Source organism: Lycium barbarum, chromosome 9, assembly GCF_019175385.1.
Source record: "Lycium barbarum isolate Lr01 chromosome 9, ASM1917538v2, whole genome shotgun sequence".
NCBI classification, from domain to species: domain Eukaryota; kingdom Viridiplantae; phylum Streptophyta; class Magnoliopsida; order Solanales; family Solanaceae; genus Lycium; species Lycium barbarum.
The window spans coordinates 21,489,063-21,513,228 of record NC_083345.1 but is presented as its reverse complement, the minus strand read 5'-3'; the positions used below and the strand labels follow the sequence as shown (position 1 = coordinate 21,513,228).

The following is a 24,166-nucleotide window of genomic DNA, read 5'->3' as shown; positions in this document are numbered from 1 at the left end:
TATGAAGGAGATGTTGCCCGAACTTCATTCAGTTCCTTTTTCACTTAATTGAATAGTAAATGTTATAAAAGGGGCTAATTGTGGCCTATGGTATCTTGGTTGTAGACTTACGAGCTCAAGAAGTAGACGTTGGACGATTAGATACGTTTCAAGGTATGTAAGGCTAACCCTTCTTTCTAAAGACATGATTTCCTTATTGTGAATCCATTTAAGATATCCGAAATGTCCTATTCCTAGAAACGCTAGAAGCTCATGATTCTCAAAGTTCTCATAATTTTGTTGATCTGGTTATCGTCGTCGATCTCGTCTTATGACAGTTGACCCTTTAGGGAAAGATACAGTGATAATGATAATGAGGATGTTGCTCTTACTTATGTATTCCTATGTGTGTGTGTATATATATATATAAAGCTATATTGTGACACCGAGCTTATATAGTCGGGTATGATATCTATTGCGCGCATACCACTGCAGTTGGGTACGGACAATACCGAGCCTTGTCATGGCCGGGTACAGGTAGGATCGAGCTTTGTTATGGCCGGGTACAGACGATATCGAGCCTTATTACGGCCGGGTATAAATGATACCGAACCTATATGATCGAGTATGGTATCGGTATATGTACATGTATGAAATGTTTTCTTCAAAGGACGGTTACGTAAGTATAATGCACGTCTTAAGAGGTACTATGAGGTATAAATGATTCATTCATTTTATGTTATCCTTCATACTGTTTTCATGTTACTATTCATGTCTTACATACTCGGTACATTATCTGTACTGACTCCCCTATTAGGGGGCGGCGTTCATGCCCGCAGGTACCAATACATAGACGGACGATCCAGCTTAGTAGGATTTCCCCTCAGCTGTTGTCGGTGCGCTCCACTTGATCCGGAGTTGCGGACCATTTTGGTATGCTATTTTGAGACGTATATGCATGTATATGTATGGGTATGACGGGGCCCTGTCCCGTCCTTTGTACATCTTTATTCCAGTAGAGGTCTGTAGATAGTTGTACGTATTTGATAGATGATGTAGCCTTGCCGGTTTTATTTCTTTTGTGTACAGTATATGTGGCGGCTCAGTCAGCTCGCATTGTTCTTTCAGCATATGTATGTACGAATTGTACGGAGTGCATGATGTCATTCTTTCATGTGCCAGTATCAGTTCAGTTTGAGTTATGTATGGGCCTTTGTTGTTCGGTATTGTCCAGATACGAGTATAGGGGTGTTTGGTCACTAGAGATCAGGCGCTCGTCACGGCTCATCGGTTTGGGTCGTGACACTTCTTTTGTTATAAAGGTTTTGTACTTTCTTTTTATAAACTCTACTATTTACTAAGAAAAAATAAAATTCATAAGCAAAGGGATAAAAAAAATTCATTTCAATTGACTGAAAGTTAAATGTGTTTAGGCAAATATTACTATTACGGTACAAAAATTGCAAATTTCGCATATAAAAATCAAACGTATATTTATTAATAATTTAAACGCTATAAGGTAGTATCAAAATCCAAGGAACAATATATGAAGTGGTCAAAGATATCAGAATTTGAATCATAATGTCATATGTTCTACTTCTTGATCTCCCTCTTGTGCAACGGTGTATTTTTCAATTTCCTTGTGGACTATATGAAAAATGGTTAAAGCATTTACCTCCTTTTGAAAGGTGGTGATTTTGAACTCCTAAAGTAGCTCCTTCTTTAAAGGGAGATGGGAGCTTTCCTTTCTTTTATTGCCTCCTTACTTTCTAGTTTATATCACATGCTTATAGACTAGGGGTGTTCATGGTTCGGTTTAGGTCGGTTATTGGTTAAAACCATAACCAAACCAATTTAGTCGGTTTTTAAATGTCTAAAACCATAACCAAACCAAGTAAAATAATAGCCACCGGTTTGGTTATTGTCGGTTTGGTTCGGTTTTTCGGTTTATGACTAGCCGTGACAATTCAAATATTCTCTCTCTACGTTCTTCAAATTTCTTATGAAGCTCTTTTTTCCTCACGGCCCACAAGGGTGAACTTTGCTGCATATTGAGGGAAAGACACGCTGTTGGCAAATCAGGTGGACCAAACTTGCAACGCAGTTTAGATTCAAAAGAATAAGTCAAACAGAAGTTTCAAAATACAAACAACCCTTATGCTTACAACTTATTAGAGTTGAGCTTGGATTGTTGGACATATTCTTTTAAGACACGGGCCTTAAAAATAAGTAGACCAAAATTAAATTAATAATTAAAAGGTATAAAATATCTTTAATTATTTATGAAAAGCTAATATTATACATATAAATAATTATAAATTTTATGTATATAATTATCGGTTTGGTTCGGTTATTTATTCGGTTATTTTTTACTATAACCATAACCAAACCAAATATTATCGATTTTTCAAATTTAAAACCAAACCAAACCAAACCAAACCAAATGTCGGTTATTTTATTCGGTTTGGTTAAATTTTCGGTTTGGTTTTGATTTTAACCAAAACTGTGAACAGCCCTACTTATAGAGTCCCATTTTGGGATCTTTCCTTGTTTATAGATCTCGAAATCACATTAATACCTATTTTTCGATAATTTATTTATTGAGATAAAAACCTCAATTTTTACAAGGACATATGAAAAAATCAATACTGAAAACGTAACGTTATAGTAATAATTCATCTTTAAAGCAAATAGCGAGAGTGAAAGTCAAATTGAATATTTGTGTTAATTTTTTAAACAACACTTACAAAACTTAAGAAGGAAAACACAAACAACTTCCTTGAAAGTTCTGAAAAAAATGAAGGATCTAAAATGAAAGTCAATCATATTCTTTAATATTCTGCAGTAAATAAATAAGTACTCTCTATTTCATTTTCTACGAAACCTTCGTTAGTTTATTTAAAAATAAAAATTGTTTAATTTATTTATAAATAGTTTGACTTTAAACTTGTCAGTTTATTCATATTGATATAATTTATAGCCATAAAAATCTATTGACATGTTTAAAATTATAAGTTTTAGAAAGTAACCACAGTTAAAACATAAAAATAAAAAAGAAAAGAAGTTTTCTAGAGTAGTAAGTGAGCAGAAAAGAACAACAAAAGGATAATTACATACTGTGAGATAAACACAGACAGCGTAACTGTGTAACTAAAAAACCAATAACACTAATCTTGTTCTATCTTCCTGCCGAAGAATCCCATAATCCCCAATATCTCCATCTCTCTGATTATTATTATTATTATCATTTTATTTTTACTACCGTTAATGGAGTATTTATAATGTTTTCATACTAAGCAACCCTCACTTTGTCTCTCTCAATGGCTCTTCGGAGCTACCGGACTTCATTTTCCGATTATCGGAGAATGAGTCATTCAGCCACGTCATTTCGTGTCACCTTTAAGTTGTTAGCCATTTCTCTCAGTGTTGCGTTTTTCGTGTTGTTATCTTTCTCTTTTCTCTACACGTCATCTAACGATCCTTCCGATCACCGCCATGTAAGTCCTACTCCTTGCATTTCTCAATATGTTGCTGTAAATTTTTTTTAAGTAAATGTTAAGTCTATGTAATTTGCTTGTTCTCTCAGAGTTACCGAGATCTCAATTTTTGAAAGTTAATTTTGTTTATCATCATCTCGTAAATAGCACTTTGAGCAGTGCTTCTAGTTGCTTTTCATATCAATGCTATAATTTCAATTTTTATGCGTTTATTTGTGCCTTTTTATGTATTAATTGCTTTATTTTTTTGTTTAATTAGGGTTTCTCGAATGATTTCTCCTTCTATCGACTTCTTTTCTCATGGAATCGATGCTACGTGAAAAACATTTCTTAGTATTTTACTTTAATTTTCTTAATAGCATTAAGTATGTGATTTGTTTATCTCTCAGTATTTCTAGTTTCTCTTCATTTTCAGTGCTATAATTTGAGTCTCTTAAGCGTTTATTTGTGCATTTGTCAATGACTGGCATATGAATTTATTTGTGCATTTTTTTTAATGTATTAATTGCTTATTTTTTGTTTAAATAGGGTTTCTCGAATGATTTGGATGGAGTTGGATCAAAACGTAGGTCCATTTTAGGCTTGAAATCGGATCCTTTGAAGCCAAGGCTTGACCACATTAGGAAACAAGTAGATGATCACCGCGCTTTAGCTATGGGCTATGCTTCCTATGCTAGAAAGATGAAGCTCGAAAACTCGAAACTTGTCAGAGTGTTCGCGGAGTTATCTGGTAACTTAACAGATCTCGTCACAAAACCTCCATACAGTGCGTTGTTTGAGTCAGATGGCAAGCCCATTGACGAGTCAGTGCTTAGGCGGTTTGAGAAGCACGTGAAGGAACGAATAAAAGTAACGAGACAAGTTGTTGTAGAGGCAAAAGAGTCTTTTGATAATCAATTAAAGATTCAAAAGCTTAAAGACACTATTTTTGCAGTCAATGAGCAATTAACCAAGGCAAAGAAGCAAGGTGCTTTTTCTAGCTTGATAGCTGCAAAGTCTATTCCAAAAAGCGTGCATTGTTTGGCAATGAAGTTAATGGAAGAACGAATTGCATGTCCGGAGAAGTATGTAGATGATGGGAAACCTACTCCTTCGGAGTTTGAGGATCCTAAGCTTTATCATTATGCAATTTTCTCTGATAATGTGCTTGCTGCTTCAGTTGTGGTGAACTCCGCCGTAAAGAACTCGAAAGACCCGTCACAGCACGTGTTTCATGTTGTGACTGATAAGATGAATCTTGGGGCTATGCAAGTTATGTTCAGGATGAAAGATTACAGCGGAGCTCATATTGAAGTGAAGGCTGTTGAAGATTATAAGTTCTTGAACTCCTCTTATGTCCCAGTACTTAAGCAACTTGAATCTGCAAAAATGCAGCAGTTCTACTTTAATAATCAGCTTGAGAATGCAACCAAGGATACCAATAATATGAAATTCAGGAACCCCAAGTATCTGTCAATATTGAACCACCTTAGGTTCTACTTACCCGAAATGTACCCCAAGTTGCACAGGATTTTGTTCTTGGATGATGATATAGTTGTTCAGAGAGATTTGACAGGCCTCTGGAAGATAGATATGGATGGTAAGGTGAATGGAGCTGTAGAGACGTGTTTTGGTTCATTCCATCGATATGCACAATACATGAATTTCTCACACCCATTGATCAAAAAGAAGTTTAATCCCAAGGCATGTGCATGGGCTTATGGAATGAACTTCTTTGACTTAGATGCTTGGAGGAGGGAGAAGTCCACTGAAGAATACCATTACTGGCAGAGCATGGTGAGATGCAGTTAACTTCTTTAAATATGTTATTTTCTAGATTTAGTTGCAGTCGTAGTGTTCTCTATTAAGCAAATATCTCTTCCCCGTACATGCTTGCAGATATCTTGTGCTTCTTCATATGTGCTTGTGCTTTACGATCTAGGTTTTGTTTTGCCTAAAGGCCGATTGTCCTATTTCTTCACTGGATTTAAGTAACTTGTTCCAGGACTACTTTAACTGCAAGTATATTCATTCTGACTAATAGAACTGCTAATATTTTGCAGAATGAAAATCGGACATTATGGAAATTGGGAACATTGCCTCCAGGTTTGATCACATTTTATTCCACAACAAAACCACTTGATAAGTCTTGGCATGTTTTGGGGCTTGGCTATAATCCAAGCATCAGCATGGATGAGATCAACAATGCTGCAGTGGTCCACTTCAATGGGAATATGAAACCATGGCTTGATATTGCAATGAGCCAATTTCGGCCTCTTTGGTCCAAGTATGTTGACAAAGAAAATGAGTACGTGCAGGCATGTAATTTCAATTTTGGTGATGGTTGAAATTAGGCTTGATGGAGTTAACAAGCTAGTCCTACAAGCATTTCCTGTTTGGCTTGTCGCCTCTCCCTCACACGTAAAGTTAGTACTCAATTTTATATTTTCTACTACGTCTATATTAGTTTAGCATTTTTCTTTTTCTACTTTAGTTTAGTGTTTTAGTTTCCAATTGTTTATAAATTTTTACCATTCTTTGATGCTGGAAAAATTATTTTAAATGCTCTCTTAATTTTTAAGTTTATATCAGTGTATACTGTCAATTTTCAGGGGTATAATATGTTTTCATGATTAAGGAACACTTGTCTTGAAATTCGTGATTAGGTAACATCTTGTCTGCTATTCAATTGTTCTATGTGAATTCTTGCTGCCATTTGGTTTTTGAATATGGGATGCAATTCAAGTTTTCTTTGCATAATAATTAATAGTTTCACATGGCAATTAAAGAGGTGGTTTCTCCCTTTTCTTTATTGTCAATATTTCCCAAAAACATGTCATATATTTTTATTTGTTTTGACAAAGGTAATAATCCAAGCACATGTCAAGTTTTCATTGCATAACAATTTGTAGTTTCATCCGGCAATTCAAGAGATGGTTTCTCCCTTTTCTTTTATTGTCAATCCTTCCCAAGCACACATCAAGTTTGCATTGCATAACAATTATAGTTTCACATGGCAATTCAAGAGGTGGTCTCCCTTTTCTTTTAATGTTAATCCTTCCCAAGCATATGTTTGAAGAAAAAAGACAGGCATATTGCTTGGGGAACTTTCTTAGTAGCCTCTGGAGTTGGCTATCTCATGGGCATAATCATGCTGCTGGCACTCCCTTCCTCATTACAACAACAACAACAACAACCCAGTGAAATCCCACATCGTAGGGTCTGGGGAGGGTAGAGTGTACGCAGACCTGACTCCTACCAAGGTAGGACGGCTGTTTCCGAAAGACCCCCGGCTCAATAAAAGCATAAAGAGAAGTCAGATAAGGTTAGATAAGGTTAAGAGTTTCGGATAAGAGATTTAAAGCGATATGGAAATGAAATAATGCAAGCGACACAGATAATACAGACTCCCTTCCTCATTACATTTTCATATAAAAGCATGTAACCTTGGCAAATTGTGAATATCTTTGTTTTAAATCCTTCTCCACTGAGAGGAAAAACATACCCTGCTTTTAGCTGGTAGTGATCTGAATGTAAATTGATTGAATACTACAAAGTGGAGAATCGCCCGGACTTTGGTCTAGTGGTAAGGGCATGGCTTGGGATATGATGATTGGGAGCACGTCACGAGTTCGGATACTTTTTCACGAAGCTTGGTACTTCAGATTAGAGGGATGGACTCATACCCTACCGAGTTTTGAACCTGCAGGCCAACTGGGGCAGGCCGGCCAACTCCCGGGAAAATTTCTCTGTTAAAAAAAAATGTTTATTCCGGAGGATTACTTTTCAGACTCTAGTTAATTTGAGATTTACTTTTTGCCCAATAGGCTTCAACTAAACAAGTGTAGATTAAACTTAATCTTGATCATTCACCCAAACTTGCAGGAGTCAATGCAGCAAACCTTTACTCTTTAGAATCACTTTGGAAAAGTATGCATAAGCTGAGGTACTGGTCTAGTTGAGTGATGAATTAGTCCATCTAGGGTTTCAAGTGTTTCCCCTTCACACTTGGTGTAGGTAGAATAAATTCATAGTACCTTCTCCTTAGGCTTCAGCTGTCTGGCAAAACTGATACCTTAGAGTACCTTAGATATAAGCTATATTTTCTTGTCTCCATTGGTAATTGGAGATTTTGTGGAAGAAATTGATAACTAGGTTGTCTCATATATACTGGGTTATAAGAAATTCTGGTGAATGAAGCTTTCATTGCAGAAATTAGATATTCAAATTAGATGGATTCGGCTGTGTTGTCCAAACATGAAAGGGAGGCCAACATTGCATGTAAATTTTTGTGTTCCTTATCCATTATATTTCTGTCTTTATATTCAAAAGACTACCACCCTAACCTGAAAAATAATTGCAAGACTAATTTTGGTTTTGGGAGCGTGAATCTTGACCAAATGCTTGCTTGCCTATGTTAGAAAAAGTATAATTTTCATGATTGCAGTATGCATGGTCTTTTCTTTCAAAAATATATATTACATTAGGAGTTACTATATATTTTTGAATGGAAGGCCCATGTGTATTTCAATCATGTAACTTTTTCTCATTGGTAATGAGCATTCTCTTCTACTGACTTTTCTGTAATCATCATCAAGCTTCTCCTCCCAAATTGGACTAAAGCTGGGATGTAAGTCAGTATAGGTTAGTTATATTCGAAATGCTAAGATAAGTGTAGATATTGAAAGCCATTTCTCGCCTATTGATATCAGAAAAGTTTGATGTCAGATGACTAAGGCTCTGTACATCACCCTTCTCTGAACTTTAGGGGGAAAGGGATGAACAACAATTGCTAAAATTTGTTGTGTGGATAAATTAGGGTGTAAAATGACTGGGTTAGATAATTTAGGCTACTTCATTCAGGATGATTATAGACATCCAGACATCAGATATCTAATAGAGAGTCCGTAACTTGTGACTTCCCTGGTTAACGAATATAGAGTCCCTAATCTAAATAGGGTAAAAAGCCGAATGGACCGAAGTAATGGCCAGAAGAAAATATTGTACGTCTACCTATAGCGCATGAAATTACTGCACTCTAGGGACCTGCCTAACAATCCAGGCCTAACGGTCGTTAGGGTTTCCTTGGCCCCTATAGCGCAGTAATTTCATGCACTATAGGTAGAATAGTTATAGTTTCTTTTGTCCATTTGGGTTTTTTTTTTCCATCATTTAGGTTCCGGACTTACTAATATAAGAGAAGTCAAATTCCTTGGTTTAGTGTGGGCTTTCTAAAGAAACTGAAGTTGAAGCGTCTCATGTAACATGCTAATGAAACAACTCTTTAGTACAGTCACCAAAATAATTGAATGCACTGCTTGATATTGTTACAGATACTTGCATTTAGCCAAGGGCTTTGGTCTAGCAGTAAGAGTGTGGTATGTGGGTTAGGTTGTCATGGGTTCGAACCCTTCCTCCACAAATAAAAACCTGATATTTAAGTGGAGAAGGGTATTGGACGAGCCTATCACCATTGAGTTTTGAACCATGCGCTACTGGCCCTCGAGGATTTCTTGGTTAAGTTTAACAAAAAGAGAACAGAAATACAGCGCGATTTATGAGGTTATAACACTGAACACGAGGATATTGTGCTACTGACACTGTTTTATGTTATGAACTACCACTCAAAAGGCACTACTTTTTAAAATAGACAACATCCCCTTGAAATTCTGGCAAGTGACTATTCCTATGAATCCAACTTTTACTGTGGTTATTTTTGAAAAGAAAGATACATTTTAAGCACACATTTATGAGGTTATTAGCATTGATGTTCATTATGCATTTATACACTTCCTTTCTCAGGACCAGGATGCCATATCCCAACAGAATATCCTTTTATGTTTTTGAATCTAGTTGTTACTAGAATCAGGGTTTTCCTTAACTGTTGTTTATTTGGGTCTCATCTTTTGTTTATTGAATCTATTCATGTTCTGTTTTGAAGTGTACAGCAGAAGCTCTCTTCCCATTTAATATCACAACAGAGTAGTTTCGGGTATAATTACCATTTAGGTCCAAAACACTGTAATCTACTTTTCAAAAAGTTCGGAGTTATTTTCTCAAGCTAAAGGACACTTGAGAAGGTATTGTTTTCGTACTGGAATTTGTCATAGCACCACCCAAACATGGCAAAGAGCATTGTGGTTGTCTGTATTTACTACGATTTGGTTTTATAAAACGGAAAAGGGCCAAAATTACCCCTGAACTTTCATAAATTGTTCACTGGTGCCCTTCGTTATACTATTTGGCTACTCATGTCACTATCGTTATACTTTGGGGCAAATATGCCCTAATGTGTAACGGCTTGCCACATGTCACCTTCCCAATGGTCAACCCATTTTCCCCCATTATAATTCTACCCGGATTAATTATTACACCGGATCCGACCCGACCCGACCTAACATTTAATTCACCCAACCCTTAACCTAAACAACCCATTAATCTCTCTCTCTCTCTCTACACAACTCATCGTCGACCTAACCCACAACCACCTTCAAAACACTCCACTGTTCTTTCAGGTATGTCTCTTTCTTTTGCTTAGCCTTTCTCACTCATTTCATCCTTAAACTTGAATGTTGTTTGACCTAATTGTTTCTGATCTTCATACTTCCAATATTTTCGTGGTATTTTTTTGCTAGGTATTGAATTCGAGGGATGGAAAATATATTTGCGAAGAAGTAAAAAATCATTGACATGATAAAGAAATTCACTCAAGACCCATGAGGGTAGGCTTTGAGCAATACAAGTTTAGTTATCCTTTTCCATCTTTTGTCCCCTCTGCATATACTAATTTTTTGTTGAATTTTTTAACAACATTTCTTTTAGTTGTATTCCAGAAAAATGCAAGAAAAAGATTAAAGCAAGTACTTTAAGTGAATTGAACGCTCATCGCTGCCGACCTAACCCACAACCGCACCTTCAATTTTCAGTGAATTGAAGGCTTACAATGTTCGAAGTTAGTTGTAATTCAACAAAGAACTGTCACTATGGTGAAATTGCTCGTTGTTTCACTTTGAAAACACCTTCAAATCCTGATCGGAAATTCTATAAGTGTCCTAAACCTAAGGTAAGTGTTATTATTGAATTATTTGTCCAGAATTTTGGTTTGTTGTTTCGTTCAAGTGTTAGATCATTTTTTCGTATTTTTATTGGTTTGGACAGGCTGAAAACTGTGGTTTTTGGGAGTGGCAAGATAATTTTCTAGATAATGCTTTGTTGGAAATAAGTGATTTGAAGGGTAAATTGGAAGTGGCTACGGTGAAAATGGACAATTTAAGAGAGTTGTTGGATGCGGTTTTGAAAGAGACAACTTGAAGAAAAAGGTGGATAACTTGGAGGCTATAGACAACTCTCAAGTGAACAAATCAAGGGAATTGGAAGAAAAGATGTTGAAATCATAAACAAAATCTTCAACTTCAACATCTTTTCTTCCAATTTCCTTGATTTGTTCACGTGAGAGTTGTCTATAGGCTCCAAGTTATCCACCTTTTTCTTCAAGTTGTCTCTTTCAACTTAACCGCATCCAACGACTCTTTTAAATTGTTCATTTTCACCGTAGCCACTTTAAATCACTTATTTCCAACAAAGCATTGTCCAGAAAATTATCTTGCCACTCCCAAAAACTACAGTTTTCAGCCTGTCCAAACCAATAAAAAAATGATCAACACTTGAAAAAAAACAACAAACCAAAATTCTGGACAAATAATTCAATAATAACACTTACCTTAGGTTGACACTTATAGAATTTCCTACCAGGATTTGAAGGTGTTTTCAAAGTGAAGCAACGAGCAATTTCACCACAGTGACAGTTCTTCGTTGAATTAGAACTAACTTCGGACATTTTTAAGCCTTAAATCCACTGAAAATTAAGGTGGGGTTGTGGGTTAGGTTGGAAAAGGATAACTAAACTTGTATTGCTCAAAGCTTACCCTCACGGGTTCTTGAGTGAATTTCTTTATTAGTGTCGCTGATTTTTTACTTCTTCGCAAATATATTTTTCATCCCTCAAATTCAATACCTAGAAAAAAAATACCACCAAAATATTGGAAGTATGAAGATCAGAAACAATTAGGTCAAACAACATTCAAGTTTAAAGATGAAATGAGTGAAAGGCTAAGCAAAAGAGACATAACCTAAAAGAACGATGGAGTGTTTTGAAGTTGGTTGTGGGTTAGGTCGACGATGAGTTGTGTAGAGAGAGTAATGGGTTGTTTAGGTTAAGGGTTGGGTGAATTAAATGTTAGGTCAGGTCGGATCCGGTGTAATAATTAATCCAGGTAGAATTATAATGGGGGAAAATGGGTTGACCATTGGGAAGGTGACATGTCGCAAGCCGTTACACATTAGGGCATATTTGCCCCAAAGTATAACGGTAGTGACATGAGTAGCCAAATAGTATAACGAAGTGCACCAGTGAACAATTTATGAAAGTTTAGGGGTATTTTGGCCCTTTTCTCTAAAGTAGTGTTCCTCGCTTTCGTCTTCCCCCCTTATACATAAGGCAAGACGAGTCTCCCTGGATTTAACCAAGTGAAAAATGTGCATAATGGAAGAATAATCTAAGATAAAATCCCAGTTTGTTGGAATAAAATTTTTAGTCATGTTAATATGTTTACTTTAAAGTCGAAAGTCCGCGATTTGTAACCATGTTAAAGATTTATTGACCCACTGTAAAATATTGAAAACTTCTAGTGTGAGATTAAATATTCATAAAATAGAATATCGATGGATTTAAATGAAGTAATGTGAACAATAAAAATTCATATAACTGCATCTGAGTTCCTTTTTAATATTTATTTAGTTGGGTTAATTTTTCGGAGCATAATTTCAATGATGCTAAGAAAGCGTGCCAATTTATATTGGCACTCAGGGGACAATATGTAGTCCAAAAGGAAAGCAAAGACACAAGAGTTAAACATACATCAGGCAAAGAAAACCCCAAGAAGATATATTAAAACTCCCAGCTGATAATACAGCCAAGCGAGAAATTAATGTCTAAACTGAACTCATTTGTAGTTAACACAAGTAAAAGGCCCAAAAAATAATTCAACAGATACAAAGAGGCTAACAAATTGACTGGAATTTTAACCTCTTCCTAGGGAACAAGATAACAATATGCTACAAAAACAAAAGCTACTCAATTCCTATACTAATTAACGGAAAAAATTAGGGGAAAGGAAAATATGCAGAAAGAGCTCATATGAAAATATCACAGCTCATGACAAAACTTCCTCCTACCTGAGATATCCAACCATTTCATTGTGAATTCAAATGATAAAAAATTACTAAATTAGCTGACTTATTTGCCTGAAACTACTTCTCAAGCTGTAGCAGAAATCCGTGGTGTCATATTTTTGGCAGTTCCATTTGGCACCCCACCACCACGATTCATTCGCCCGCTGTTGCCTCCCATGTTGTCAGCTCTCTGATAGCCATCACCTCCACGGTTGGATGACCCTCCGCGATTGCCACCTCTGTTGTTAAACTCACTTCTTCCATTGAAATCACCACCACGATTATAGCCCCTACCACCACCTCCATAGTTTCCTCGCCCTCGTCCTCCGTCATTCCTGAATCCAGAACCACCCCTTCCAGATGGATATCTACCCCTAGTGTTACCTGAAATAGAGGAAATATAATTCATTTCAACCAAAAGAACTGATGGATCAAGCCCCACAAATCATCATTATATGTCTTCAATGAATTATTACAAGGTAGGGGACAAGGCAGCAGTAGGGATAACATTTCTACAAAAACTAATGGAACATAGGCTTCTAAAATTCCTCAAATAACCACAAATCTAGTCTTAATTAAGACACTTCTCATGAAGGAATAAGTATCAAGATGTGCAACAAGCTACATCTTCTGTCATACTGACCAATTATTTCTGATTAAAAATATTGGCAACTTCCAGTTATTAAAGGCAAGTTTCTCAGACATTCTCATTTTGTTGATCCTACTTGAGATCAGGCACAGCCTCACTAGGCCCCAATATAGGCTTCAAACCACCTGTTTCCTCTTCATGAACATTATAATAACCCAAGGTGCATTTTTTAAATGTAGTTTTTTTTTTTTTTTGATAAAAAACCCAAGGTGCAGTTCAATATGCAATTTCGGTTTCTTGCTTTATAGAATGCTTACCAGCAAGTGGAACATCACTCTATTCACCTTTACAAGAAAAGAAACAATAGAAATATACTCTCCACAACCACCATGTATAATAATTGAACTTGCCTCGAGAATTGGTAGACTTCTTTCCTTCGACGGCAGCTTGGCGTCCACCAATTAAAATTGGAGAAGCCTGGGACATACAGAAAAAAATATATATAATCAGACATGCCAAAAAACATGAAAAGATTCAAAAAGACCAAGTAGGGCTACACACAAGCATCACCAGTAAAAGTCACTAAATATCACAAGCCTATGTGATAACCATATCAGTGTCATTCGGGTATAAAGCAGTGATAACTATTCCAGTATAAATGGTGCGCTTTCAATAGAAAATTACTATTTTGATTGAGTTCAGGTGTCTAGTCGAAACTTTGTGGTATAAGGGAGCAGGATGTCAAAACTGAACAATAGGAGGTGTCTATCAGGCTTATTCAGCCTAGTTTCAACTTTCAACTAGTAATGCAAAAGTTAACATTAACTCTTAATAGTCTCTAACTTCCATTAGATAGACACCCTTTCCCTCCAATAGAGTTAATATAATACTGAAATTAATGACAGGTTGTTAAATTTAGCTAATTTGACAATTTTGCCAAAAAGCCTCTTAGTCATCGTTTAGAGACAATATACACTTCATTAAAATTATTCTTCCTCTAGGTTGATTTGTATTTGCCATACCGGTTGAAGCTCTATGGACATTCTGATACAACTAGAGAAATACAATAAATTGAAAAAGATACAAGTATACCAAGCCGTAATTTGCAATGACGTGGCAGCACATAGGTTAAGAGAGATTCGAAAATACAACAGGAAATTAAACATTCCAAGCTATAGACAACCATCAGCAATACAGATGTGCACAACATCTTTTTAAAACATATATGATGACCTTTAAAGCAATGAAAGTAGCAGCCAAGTAGCCACTCATTTCTGAGGATACAACTCATAAGGGAAACAATTATGCAGAAAATCACATGAAAGTTACTAATCAAAATCACAGGAAAAATACCTCAATAGCTTTTTGCACAGCAGTTGCCTCCTCAAATTCCACAAAGCCAAAAGTAAATCCCTGTTGCTGTCATCCACCAACAACAATTAATTATAAGAATACGCAGAAACAACTATAAACGGATAAATGTATCCCCAAATTGCCCAAATATTGGTGCAAGCAGACATACTCTGTTACTTCGGACTTGAATGCCTCCATTCTTGATAGGCCCAAACTTCTTGAACTCATCTTCAAGCATGGCAGGAGTGGCACTCATAGGTAGACCTTTGATGTAGACAGAGTATCCATCAGCTGCTGGATGCAGTTAGAGCAAAGATATCAATAAGAATCAGCACAATGAAGCGAATCAACAGGCAAAAAGTCAAGTGTGAGGAATAGTGCCATGCCTTCTCCCTCTTGGTTATTCCCATTATCAACAAAGTCTGAGCTCAAAACAGAGCTGTCGGCTGGTGCTGCTGCAGGAGGTTGACTCACTTGCTCAACACTCTTAGGCACAATCTTCCTAGGAGCAGGTGCTGGAGGAGGGGAGAAAGTTGCCGCACTTTCCTTTAGATGCCTGACCTGAAAATTATTACATTGCAAAATGTTCAACTAAAAGATGCCCTTCCTACAATGATCACCACCAAAGACAATTATTGACATTGCAAATTATTTGAGCAGTGCTCATCTAACACTAGTAAAAAATCTTTGAGCAACACACCCAAAAGTTAAGCTTTAACATTTACACAACCAAATGAATATTTGAAGATAACCCATTAAAGGGAAACGAAGAAGAAACAGGCCTCGAGCTTCTTTGCCCAAGGTCACTTACAATTGAAGCATATGACATCTTCGGGACTTCTTCAATTACGATGTTAGATTCAGCTACCACTTCCGAGTCACCTTGCACTTCATCAACAACCTCAGCCACAGGCACTTCCTCTTCAACAACAGGCACATTAGCATTCTCAGGAGGGTTGTAAACTTCTCCCCCATTTGCTTCCTCAGCAGATGGTGTGCTCTGCTCAGAAATGTGATCCTCCTGAGCTGGAAGGGGATTAGGCGGATCTGCAACAACTGCAAACAAATAAGTCAGTGTTCAGCTGCTAATAACGTCATTATAAAACCAAAATTTAATGAATTGTTCAATTACTTTGCTCTGGAGTAACAGGAGCCAACACCACATCAGTTTCTGGAACCTGTACTGTGTCTTGTTGATTGACAATCTCCACATATCGAAAAATGTCATTCAAAACAAAGTACCCTCGGTCTTGCGGAGCCAGGAAGAAAGTTTGAGCGAAATTTCGAATCAAGTTGTCTTTCCCAGTCAAATATCCAGTAACAAGGACGTGCACTCCCCCCTTGAAGGACTCTTGGGAATCCACAGACTTGATCTCTGCTCTGAAGTCCGCATAGTTAAGTGACAGTATCTTATCATTGATAGCCTGCATTTAAACGAGACAAAATGTGAGACTTTAATACTGCCAACTTAATGCTTAACAAGAACAAACAAGACACAGTAGCAGAGCAAACTGCTTTAATTACTAAATACAAGTCACCAGGTTAATACCATTTTTGAACTCTTAGAAAAGCAATAGACCAGCACTGTTATTTTATTGTTGGACCACAGCTGTTTTATATTTTCCTAAACCCAAAAACTCCCTCAGGATTTCTCGGTTATCAAAAAAAAAAAAATCATTAAAAAAATATATCCAGGAGGCCCAAGACAATGTTTTAAACCATTTAAGTGCAAAACTAAAAACAAGCAACAAGATCATGCATTTCAGAACCCCCTTATTCCTGTCTTCGTTGCAGTATTTTCCAAGGACTACTGGAAAAAATTACACGAGTTACAATATCAGTCGAACTACGGAGTGTTCAGCCTTATTTAGGAAACCATACCTTTAACTTTTTGTAAAATACCTATAAAATGTACAAATTCTGAACTTATACAAAAAATACAGCAAGTTCACATTTTTATAGTTAAAAATATTTCGAAAAAAAATAACAGCCTGTAACAAAGAAAAGAAGACCCAAGTTTTGTGGAAGTTAGCGACCAAAAAGAACACGTGCATAGTTCAGTAGTGCTTACTTGCATTGTGGTAGTGATGCTCATGGAGCCATCATCTTCGGGGCGACCAAGCTTGCTTATATCCTGATAAAACCTAAATACCAGCCCTGGTGAATGGTGCAGTATATGATAATACTGCTGCACAAAAGCATTTCCCACCTACAAATCACACAAAATGAACTCCCTCAGTATCCATCTATACCACGAAAAGACAAAACCAAAAACAAACAAATAAAACTAGAGATAATGGTCAAAAACACAACTCGACCATCAATTTTTCACGAGTTTCACACTCCAACTATCAGTTATTCCATTTTCTTACCTAAACTATCACCATCTATATATTAAAACACACCTAGTCGACAGTTCAGGTAGGAAAAGGGAACAGCCTCGACAGCTTCGAGGTGTGTTTTAACTTTTAATACATAAATGGTGATAGTTCAAGTAAGAAAAGGGAATACTTCCTCCATCCCAATTATGAGGAACCCTTTCGGATTACAATATTCAAACAAGTTTTTCTTTGACCACAGATTCATGTCTTATACTTTACGTAGTTCCCAAATATGTAAATTTTATGTCAAAAAACTTAAAAGATTCTTTGTCTGACTACGTAGTCAAACCGTGACACATGAATTGGTACAGATGGATTAGCTAATAGTTGGGGTGTGAAATTCGCGAAAAAGGTGATACTTCAGGCGTGTTTTTTACCATTTAACTCTAAATAAAACTAAAACTTGGCTTTAAAAAAAAATAAAAAAATCAGACAAGGGAATAAATAAATAATATAAAGACGCACCACTTGAGCAGACACGGGTTGTTGCGCCGCCGCCGCCGCCGCCGCCGCCGCTTCCACTGACGCCGCCATCTCCGATCGATCTCAAAGTCACAAACTAATCAAATCATTAATTTACAAAAAAAAAGGTTAAACATATACCAAAAAAGTCGAAACATTTGATATTTAAACACTACAAATCAGCACATACACAGACGTACATAAAAACGAAGAATAAAGTAGAAACAAACATACCTGATGTGGATCAATAAAATAGTAGAGAGAGAGAGAGAGAGACTTCTCCTTTATTCAACAAATACACACAATATCTCTCTCTCTCTCTACAATGGAGATTTGTGTGTATTTTTTAGGGTTTTGGTTGGTAGCTAGTGCTGGATCTTTGAAGAGGCGCGTGTGTACTTGAAAGGGTTTTATGGAACTGAATTTATATTAATGAGAGAGACCCTTTGAGAATAATTGTTTTTCTTTTCTTCTTATTTTGTAATGTAATTATTGCGACTTGAAGTCTCACTAATAATTAAATGATAATCAGATTTAATTTGGAAAAGAAATATGTCATGTAGAAACATTAAAATAGGATATGAAAGATTTAACAGAATAAAGGTGAATATAATATTATTCTTTTTTAGTGCAAAGATAAATATGACACTAAAGTTTGATGGCAATAGCAAATATATTGAAGGTAGGATAGATAAAGTTATTGGTGAGAATATAAGTAGGCGTTTGGCCATATAAACCAAAAAAAAAATTCACTTTTTGGGGAATTTTGGAGTTGGAATTGTGTTTGGTCATAATTTTTTAAATTATATATTTTGTTGAAATGTAGTTGTTTGGTTGTGAAAAAAGTGAAAAACTTTCAAATTTTTCTTGTTTTTTAAATTTCGAAATATAACTTCAAGTTGTATTTGAAATTTTCATGGTCAAACGTTGATTCCGGGAAAAAGTGAATAATTCTCATGGCCAAGCAGGCCCTAAGGGTAAATCTGACCTTTTCCAAAAGGTTTTATGGAATTGAATTTTGTATGAGAGAGACGCTTTAATAGAATAATAATAGTTTTTCTTTTCTTTTTATTTTATTTATTTATTTATTGTGATGTAATTATTGCGACAGCAGTACTTACTAGTAGTACTTTTAGTGGTCGTTTGGTTTGAGGTCAAAATAGTCCCGGGATTACAATCCCCGGACTAATTTATACCATCTGTTGGTATTATTTTATACCATCTGAAAGATGGTATAAAATAATCCCAGTATAAGTGGGTTAAGAAGGTATAAGTTGAGTTATTCCAGCACTAATTTTTATACCACGTTTGGTACAAGGTATAAAATAATCCCGGGATAAATCTATACCTTATACCAAACGTGGTATAAAAATTAGTACCGGCATAACCCATGTTATACCTTAAACCAAACGACCCCTTACGGTATCTCGGACTGTAGTAATTATTCCTTGCCATATCTATAGTTGTTCATGTGTAATTTCTTACCTACATAACATGACAATTTCTAATTTCAATCTTTTTTTTACGCGGATTGCCCTTCATTTGGGGTGGTCTTTAATTTTTGCCCTTCAAATTGGTGGTCCTTAAGTATTACCCCTCGCCTAATACCCTGAGGGCTGAGGTTGTGGTTCGAACCCCAGCTCAGTAAAAAAAAAATCGCAAGCCAGAATTTTCGCGATGCAGAGATTGCAAAATTCTGTCTATTTGGGCCTTAAGGCAGAATTTGCATAGGCTGAAATTCTGCCTGAAGGGCAGATTTTTTTTTTTTTTTTGGTAAATAAACGTTTATTTATTACCAAAGTGGAGAATTACAGATCAAAGACTTAAAAAAAAAAAAAATTGAGCTCTACTAACTGGACATGCCCAGTTAGCTCTCTTCACAACTCACAGGCTAGACATTCACTCATATATTGTCTAAGAAATGCTAACAAGGATACCAATTAAGAGATCTAAGTCGACTAACTAATTTTGTTTGTGTGCTAGCTCTTACATAGACCTCTTGGATGATCATTTTGACAAGTTGATTACTTGAACTTCTTCTACCTTGGAACACAACTTGGTTCCTCTCCAGCCAAATGTGGTATGTCGTTGCTGACAGCACTATTATGAACAGAGTTGCTACACTATTCTTCCCATTGTACCTAGTCACACACCATTGTAATTCATCTCCCTAACCCATAGGGACTCGATTAATGCCCTGCCAGTGCAGCAGTGCTGACCATATATTAGCAGAAGTTTCACATTCGAAAAACAGATGATCAATAGTTTTAGGGACTTTCTCACATAAGGGATAATGTGGATCTACTTGCATTCCCCATTAGCCAATCGATATCTAGTGTATAACCTCCTATGAGCTAACAATTGCATAATAAACATCCATTTTGGAGCACCACGAGTGTTACATATGAGTCTCCTCCAACTAACTTTTGAACAATCGCCCAGCAACTTGTAATACCTTCTTTTGATTGAGAATTTAGGCATAGCTATCAGCTCCTCTTCTGTCATACCAACTTCCTCAATGTATTTCCAGGCTTTGAGGACATAATTTAAAGACCACCATTTTGAGGGGTAAAAATTAAAGACCACCTCCAACGAAGGGCAATTCTGCAAATTGCCCAATTTCAATTACGTTAAAAAGGAAAGTACATAAAATTGAAAATTGTGCTCCACCCTCTTACGTCTTACCTTACATAAATATTCAAGCTTGTTTGGATGGTTGCTACCTATTGTATCTTTATTGTATTTGTTATTTTTTTTTTTAAATAATTTTAATTGTTGCTTAATGTTTATTCTATTATATTATTAAATTTATTGTTATATAACAACAAAAACTGTAACCGTTGATTTAGTGTGATTGCGTCGTTATCTTGTTTTTCTTTGCATACAGCTTTATTATTTAATAATCCTAATTTACCTTTACCAACTTTTTTCATAATAACTTTATCTCTTATCTTACCTTTTCTTTGTTATATTGTAGCATTATTCTTCATATTGTTGGTGCGTGACATTATGAAGCGACGAAAAATGGTACACTCAATCTAAACGTTATATTCATCAAAATAATATACTTATACGATACAACATAATACGTTATGAAACGATATATTACAATCCTCCAACCAAGCTTTAAAAGGTGGTTCTAACTTCAAATTTTTGAACAAGGGCGAAAACTACTTTTTGACCAACAATAAGAAAATAGATTATCTTTTTGTCAAAAAGTGAAAAATACTTATTCTGGTTTGAATGAAAGACTGAAGAAAGTTTTGACAAACAAAGAAAAAAAAAAGATTTTTTTCAAATGTTTGAAGAACATATCACCAAAGTTTACTACTTTCATTGGGTGTCTTTTTTTATTTCTTAATCGGTGTCTGGTATCCGCATTGGAGTCCGATTAAATCCGAATTAGGGTCCATTCGGGAAAAGCGCTTCCTACCCAGAATCTTTTCACATCCATAGCTAGAACCCAAGAGTTTGGGTCATCTTTCCTGATTATGAATTTTCAGCACCGCGGCATGATTTTCTCACAAAATATCCCCACTTGCGCTAATTCAATCGATTAATATTCAAGTAGAAGAGTTAGTTAAATATACATTATGTATACAAGATAACTAAAGAAGCATTAATATATTAAATATACATTATTTATACAAGATAACTAAAGAAGCATTAATATATTTTACTAATTTACAGGCGTGCACCCTGTCTCAATGAATATAAAATTTAAAAATTATATATATGTTAGTTATAAAACAATAATGTAAGTTCTGAAAATGATAAGTTATTTATCCTAACTAAATCAAGAAAGAAAGAAATCCTGCTTCCAAAAGCCCTTGGATATGTCATATTGTAATTTGGCTATATGTTTTTATATTTATTTATTTTAGAAGTCCGACAGAATATGCACAATATGTTAGCTGATATTTATATTTGTTCTTAGTAATATTTTACTTCTTCTGAAACCTTTATAATTGTTTGGTGAAACAACTTGTAAGGAAGATCTTAAATGTCAGCCGTGAATGATTTATTTGAAAATTAATCTTCGTTAAGTCGTTTGGGACTCATGGGGCTATCGTTAGCTAGAAAAGCACTCGAGGTATGCTGAGATCGATCTTTGCATAAAATTACAATTCTCAAAATGTCATTCTTTCGTGGTATGATCGTGATATATGAACGTTCTCTTGTTTCAATTGCTATTATTAATCTTTCAAATTGCTATTACATGATTTTTAATAATGATGTTAGACGACTTTGAAAGACTAATATAGGCTAATGAGCTGAATGACACAATTTATGAAACGGGCAAAGGAGCCAAATATAATAAGTTATCCGAAAGGGGGTTTTGTCCAAGTGTCAAATGACTGAAATTACGTGTGCTGATGTAGGACAAGATAGTTCAGTTGGTACGGACGATTTCTTATGATTTTCCTTCCGAGCCGTTTGGACATGGTCTGAAACCATGGTTTCAGACCATGATTTGAATCATGTTTGGACATGTAATTTGAATATCTTAAGTTAGTATTTTCTCTTATAGACATAAAAACCTCACAAATTGTGAAAACTAGCAAAACATTCTCAATTCTTATACAATCTTATCAAATGAGCAAGTCATAGTTCATAACAAAATTAATACGCTATTAGAAGGCCTTTCTAAAAAATGCAACATCAATTGATCAAACTTTAGTTCAATAAAAACGAAAATTTAATATGAATAGTAATGTAACTACTCTTTAATATAATCCTCCCACATGGTAGACATAAATAAAGGTTGGTCAAAGTTAATGAGGTTGGTAAATGATTGGTGGGAGTAATTGTTAAAAATATTTACCAACTTATGGGTCTTTTTTATAAAATATAAACTTATGGGTCAAGTTTTATATTTAAATTTTTTGAAACCCCAAATCATGCATTTTTGGATGATTTGGGGTTTGAAATCATGAGATGAAATGCATGTCCAAATGATGGTTTCATCTCATGATTTCAAATCGCATGTCCAAACGCCTACTTAGTTGGGATTTATACATTGCTAGCAAAATGGCATGTCGATTCACAAGACATTGTGGTGAGGTGGCTTAGCCAATCGGGTTGAGATCAGACTACATGCTGTATATTTGGTGGTTTAATATTAAAGTCGGTAACGAAATGAGCTCCCACAAAGGAAAATGATATGTTTGTTTAAAACTCTAACTTGAGTTAACTGTTCATGTCGAAAAGATTTCTATCTTGACACATGCTTTCTTCCTCCATGATTATATATATTGTTTTGCACTTCTTCTATGCACGGGTACTCTAATTCATATGAGTACTATTCGATATGTACTCATGTTTTTTTTTTGTCAGGACACTCCATCTTTATTGTGAATGCACATACAGGTATTCAGGATAACGTGGATCTTCGTTAGGCACACTCCGCATCTCCTTCTCTTTTGGTGAGCCTCATTTGATGTTTGAATCCTCTTTGTTGATATTACAAACTCACATATTCTTTTGGCTATAGCCGAGGCCTTGTCCCGATATTTATTTTATTCATGAAAGTCACAGAGGCTCCAAGGATACAATTGTCATGTCATGTCACGTTCATTTTGTCATATCGAATGTAGTCCCGCATGGCTTATACTTTTATTTTGTATTTATGTTTCCATGTTTGTTGAGAGCTTCAAATGTTTTTACAAAAGAATGTTGTTTTCTTCAAATATGTATGAGTCACATTGATATATGCATGTAAGGTTGGTTCGCAAAGTTGAGGTGCGCTTTGATAATATAAATAGTTGGTGATGGTTCAGGTAGGAAACACAAACACCTGATAGTCCAGGGAGGAAACTCACAAGAAGTGATACTTCAGGAGTGTTTTTTACCATCTCTTATTTTCTTTTGAAAAAATTCAATTAATTCCTTTAATTGTCAGCGTGGAGTGCCATTTGACACAATTTTTAAAGAAAAAGAGAACATCAGATACTAGTCGATGTGTATTTGAAAAATAGTCGGTGATCGTTCAAGTAGGAAACACAAACACTTGATAGTTCATGTAGAAAACTCGCAAAAAAGTGATACTTCAAGTGTGTTTTTTTACCATTATCTCTATATTTTATACACTATCAAGTACCAACCAATACTTATTAAATGTAATTACCGGTAATTATCTTTTAAGTGACTTGATGGTATAATGTTTTAATGAGTTATAAGATTCCATAGTTTTGATGATTTGACAAACAAGCAAGGGACTAGGTCCTCCACTGGTTTCCATAAGAGCACAGCACAACACAATAACAGCTATAAAGCTGCTGCACTGTTCGACAGCAGAACTGCAGCAGAACAGCTGTATGTTTGCCAAAAGGCTAAGGCTTTTGAAAGGTCACTATCCATGGTTACATGTTCCTCACATGCTCATTACTTGGCCTCATATATATACAACATGTTGGGATCATTTGACCTAACACTTGCAAATCTAAAAATCATATTTCTCTCAAGTGCAGCCGCCACCTTTCTCAAGGTGCTCTAAAGAGCAAAGCCTCAACAAGCTGAAGGAGCAGATCCCAGAACTGAAGATGCTTTAAGTCCTTAGGTTTGTTGAGAGTCTTTGTTCCTTGTTCTATATATTGTAAACCAACACTACTTTAAAGAAGGGTTGTTTGTAGGTATTGTCTTTTTCTTTATTTTCAAACAGTGTGTTAACACTTTGATTAGAGTTGGTCATTGTG

General features: G+C 35.6%; 2 protein-coding genes across 6 annotated transcripts; one reads left to right on the top strand and one right to left on the bottom strand.

Annotated features, from left to right (window-relative positions):
- The first annotated feature begins 3,101 nt into the window (after nt 1-3,101).
- Nucleotides 3,102-10,315, top strand: LOC132610026 (galacturonosyltransferase 8-like). 4 transcript variants are annotated; one of them, XR_009570985.1, is made up of 5 exons: nt 3,102-3,476; nt 4,005-5,252; nt 5,519-5,881; nt 9,397-9,970; nt 10,091-10,315. XR_009570985.1 is itself a non-coding variant. In XM_060324281.1 (3 exons), the coding sequence occupies exons 1-3, from the start codon at nt 3,300-3,302 to the stop codon at nt 5,801-5,803; spliced, it is 1,710 nt and encodes a 569-aa protein (XP_060180264.1). In that variant the 5' UTR covers nt 3,102-3,299; the 3' UTR covers nt 5,804-6,096. The 4 variants fall into 4 exon arrangements, 1 of the variants encoding a protein (XP_060180264.1); XR_009570986.1 differs by lacking the exon at nt 9,397-9,970; XR_009570987.1 differs by lacking the exons at nt 9,397-9,970; nt 10,091-10,315 and adding an exon at nt 6,068-6,152.
- A 2,054-nt stretch (nt 10,316-12,369) lies between these two features.
- LOC132610025 (nuclear transport factor 2-like) lies at nt 12,370-17,887 on the bottom strand. 2 transcript variants are annotated; one of them, XM_060324279.1, is made up of 10 exons: nt 17,706-17,887; nt 17,475-17,568; nt 16,700-16,837; nt 15,761-16,052; nt 15,440-15,684; nt 15,015-15,189; nt 14,798-14,922; nt 14,629-14,694; nt 13,686-13,752; nt 12,370-13,070 (listed from the first exon to the last, which is right to left on the bottom strand). In XM_060324279.1, exons 2-10 carry the CDS (start codon nt 17,541-17,543, stop codon nt 12,772-12,774), a joined length of 1,476 nt encoding a protein of 491 aa, XP_060180262.1. In that variant the 5' UTR covers nt 17,544-17,568; nt 17,706-17,887; the 3' UTR covers nt 12,370-12,771. The 2 variants fall into 2 exon arrangements, with proteins under 2 accessions (XP_060180262.1, XP_060180263.1); XM_060324280.1 differs by having other exon boundaries at nt 14,798-14,919.
- Between the last annotated feature and the right edge of the window lie 6,279 nt (nt 17,888-24,166).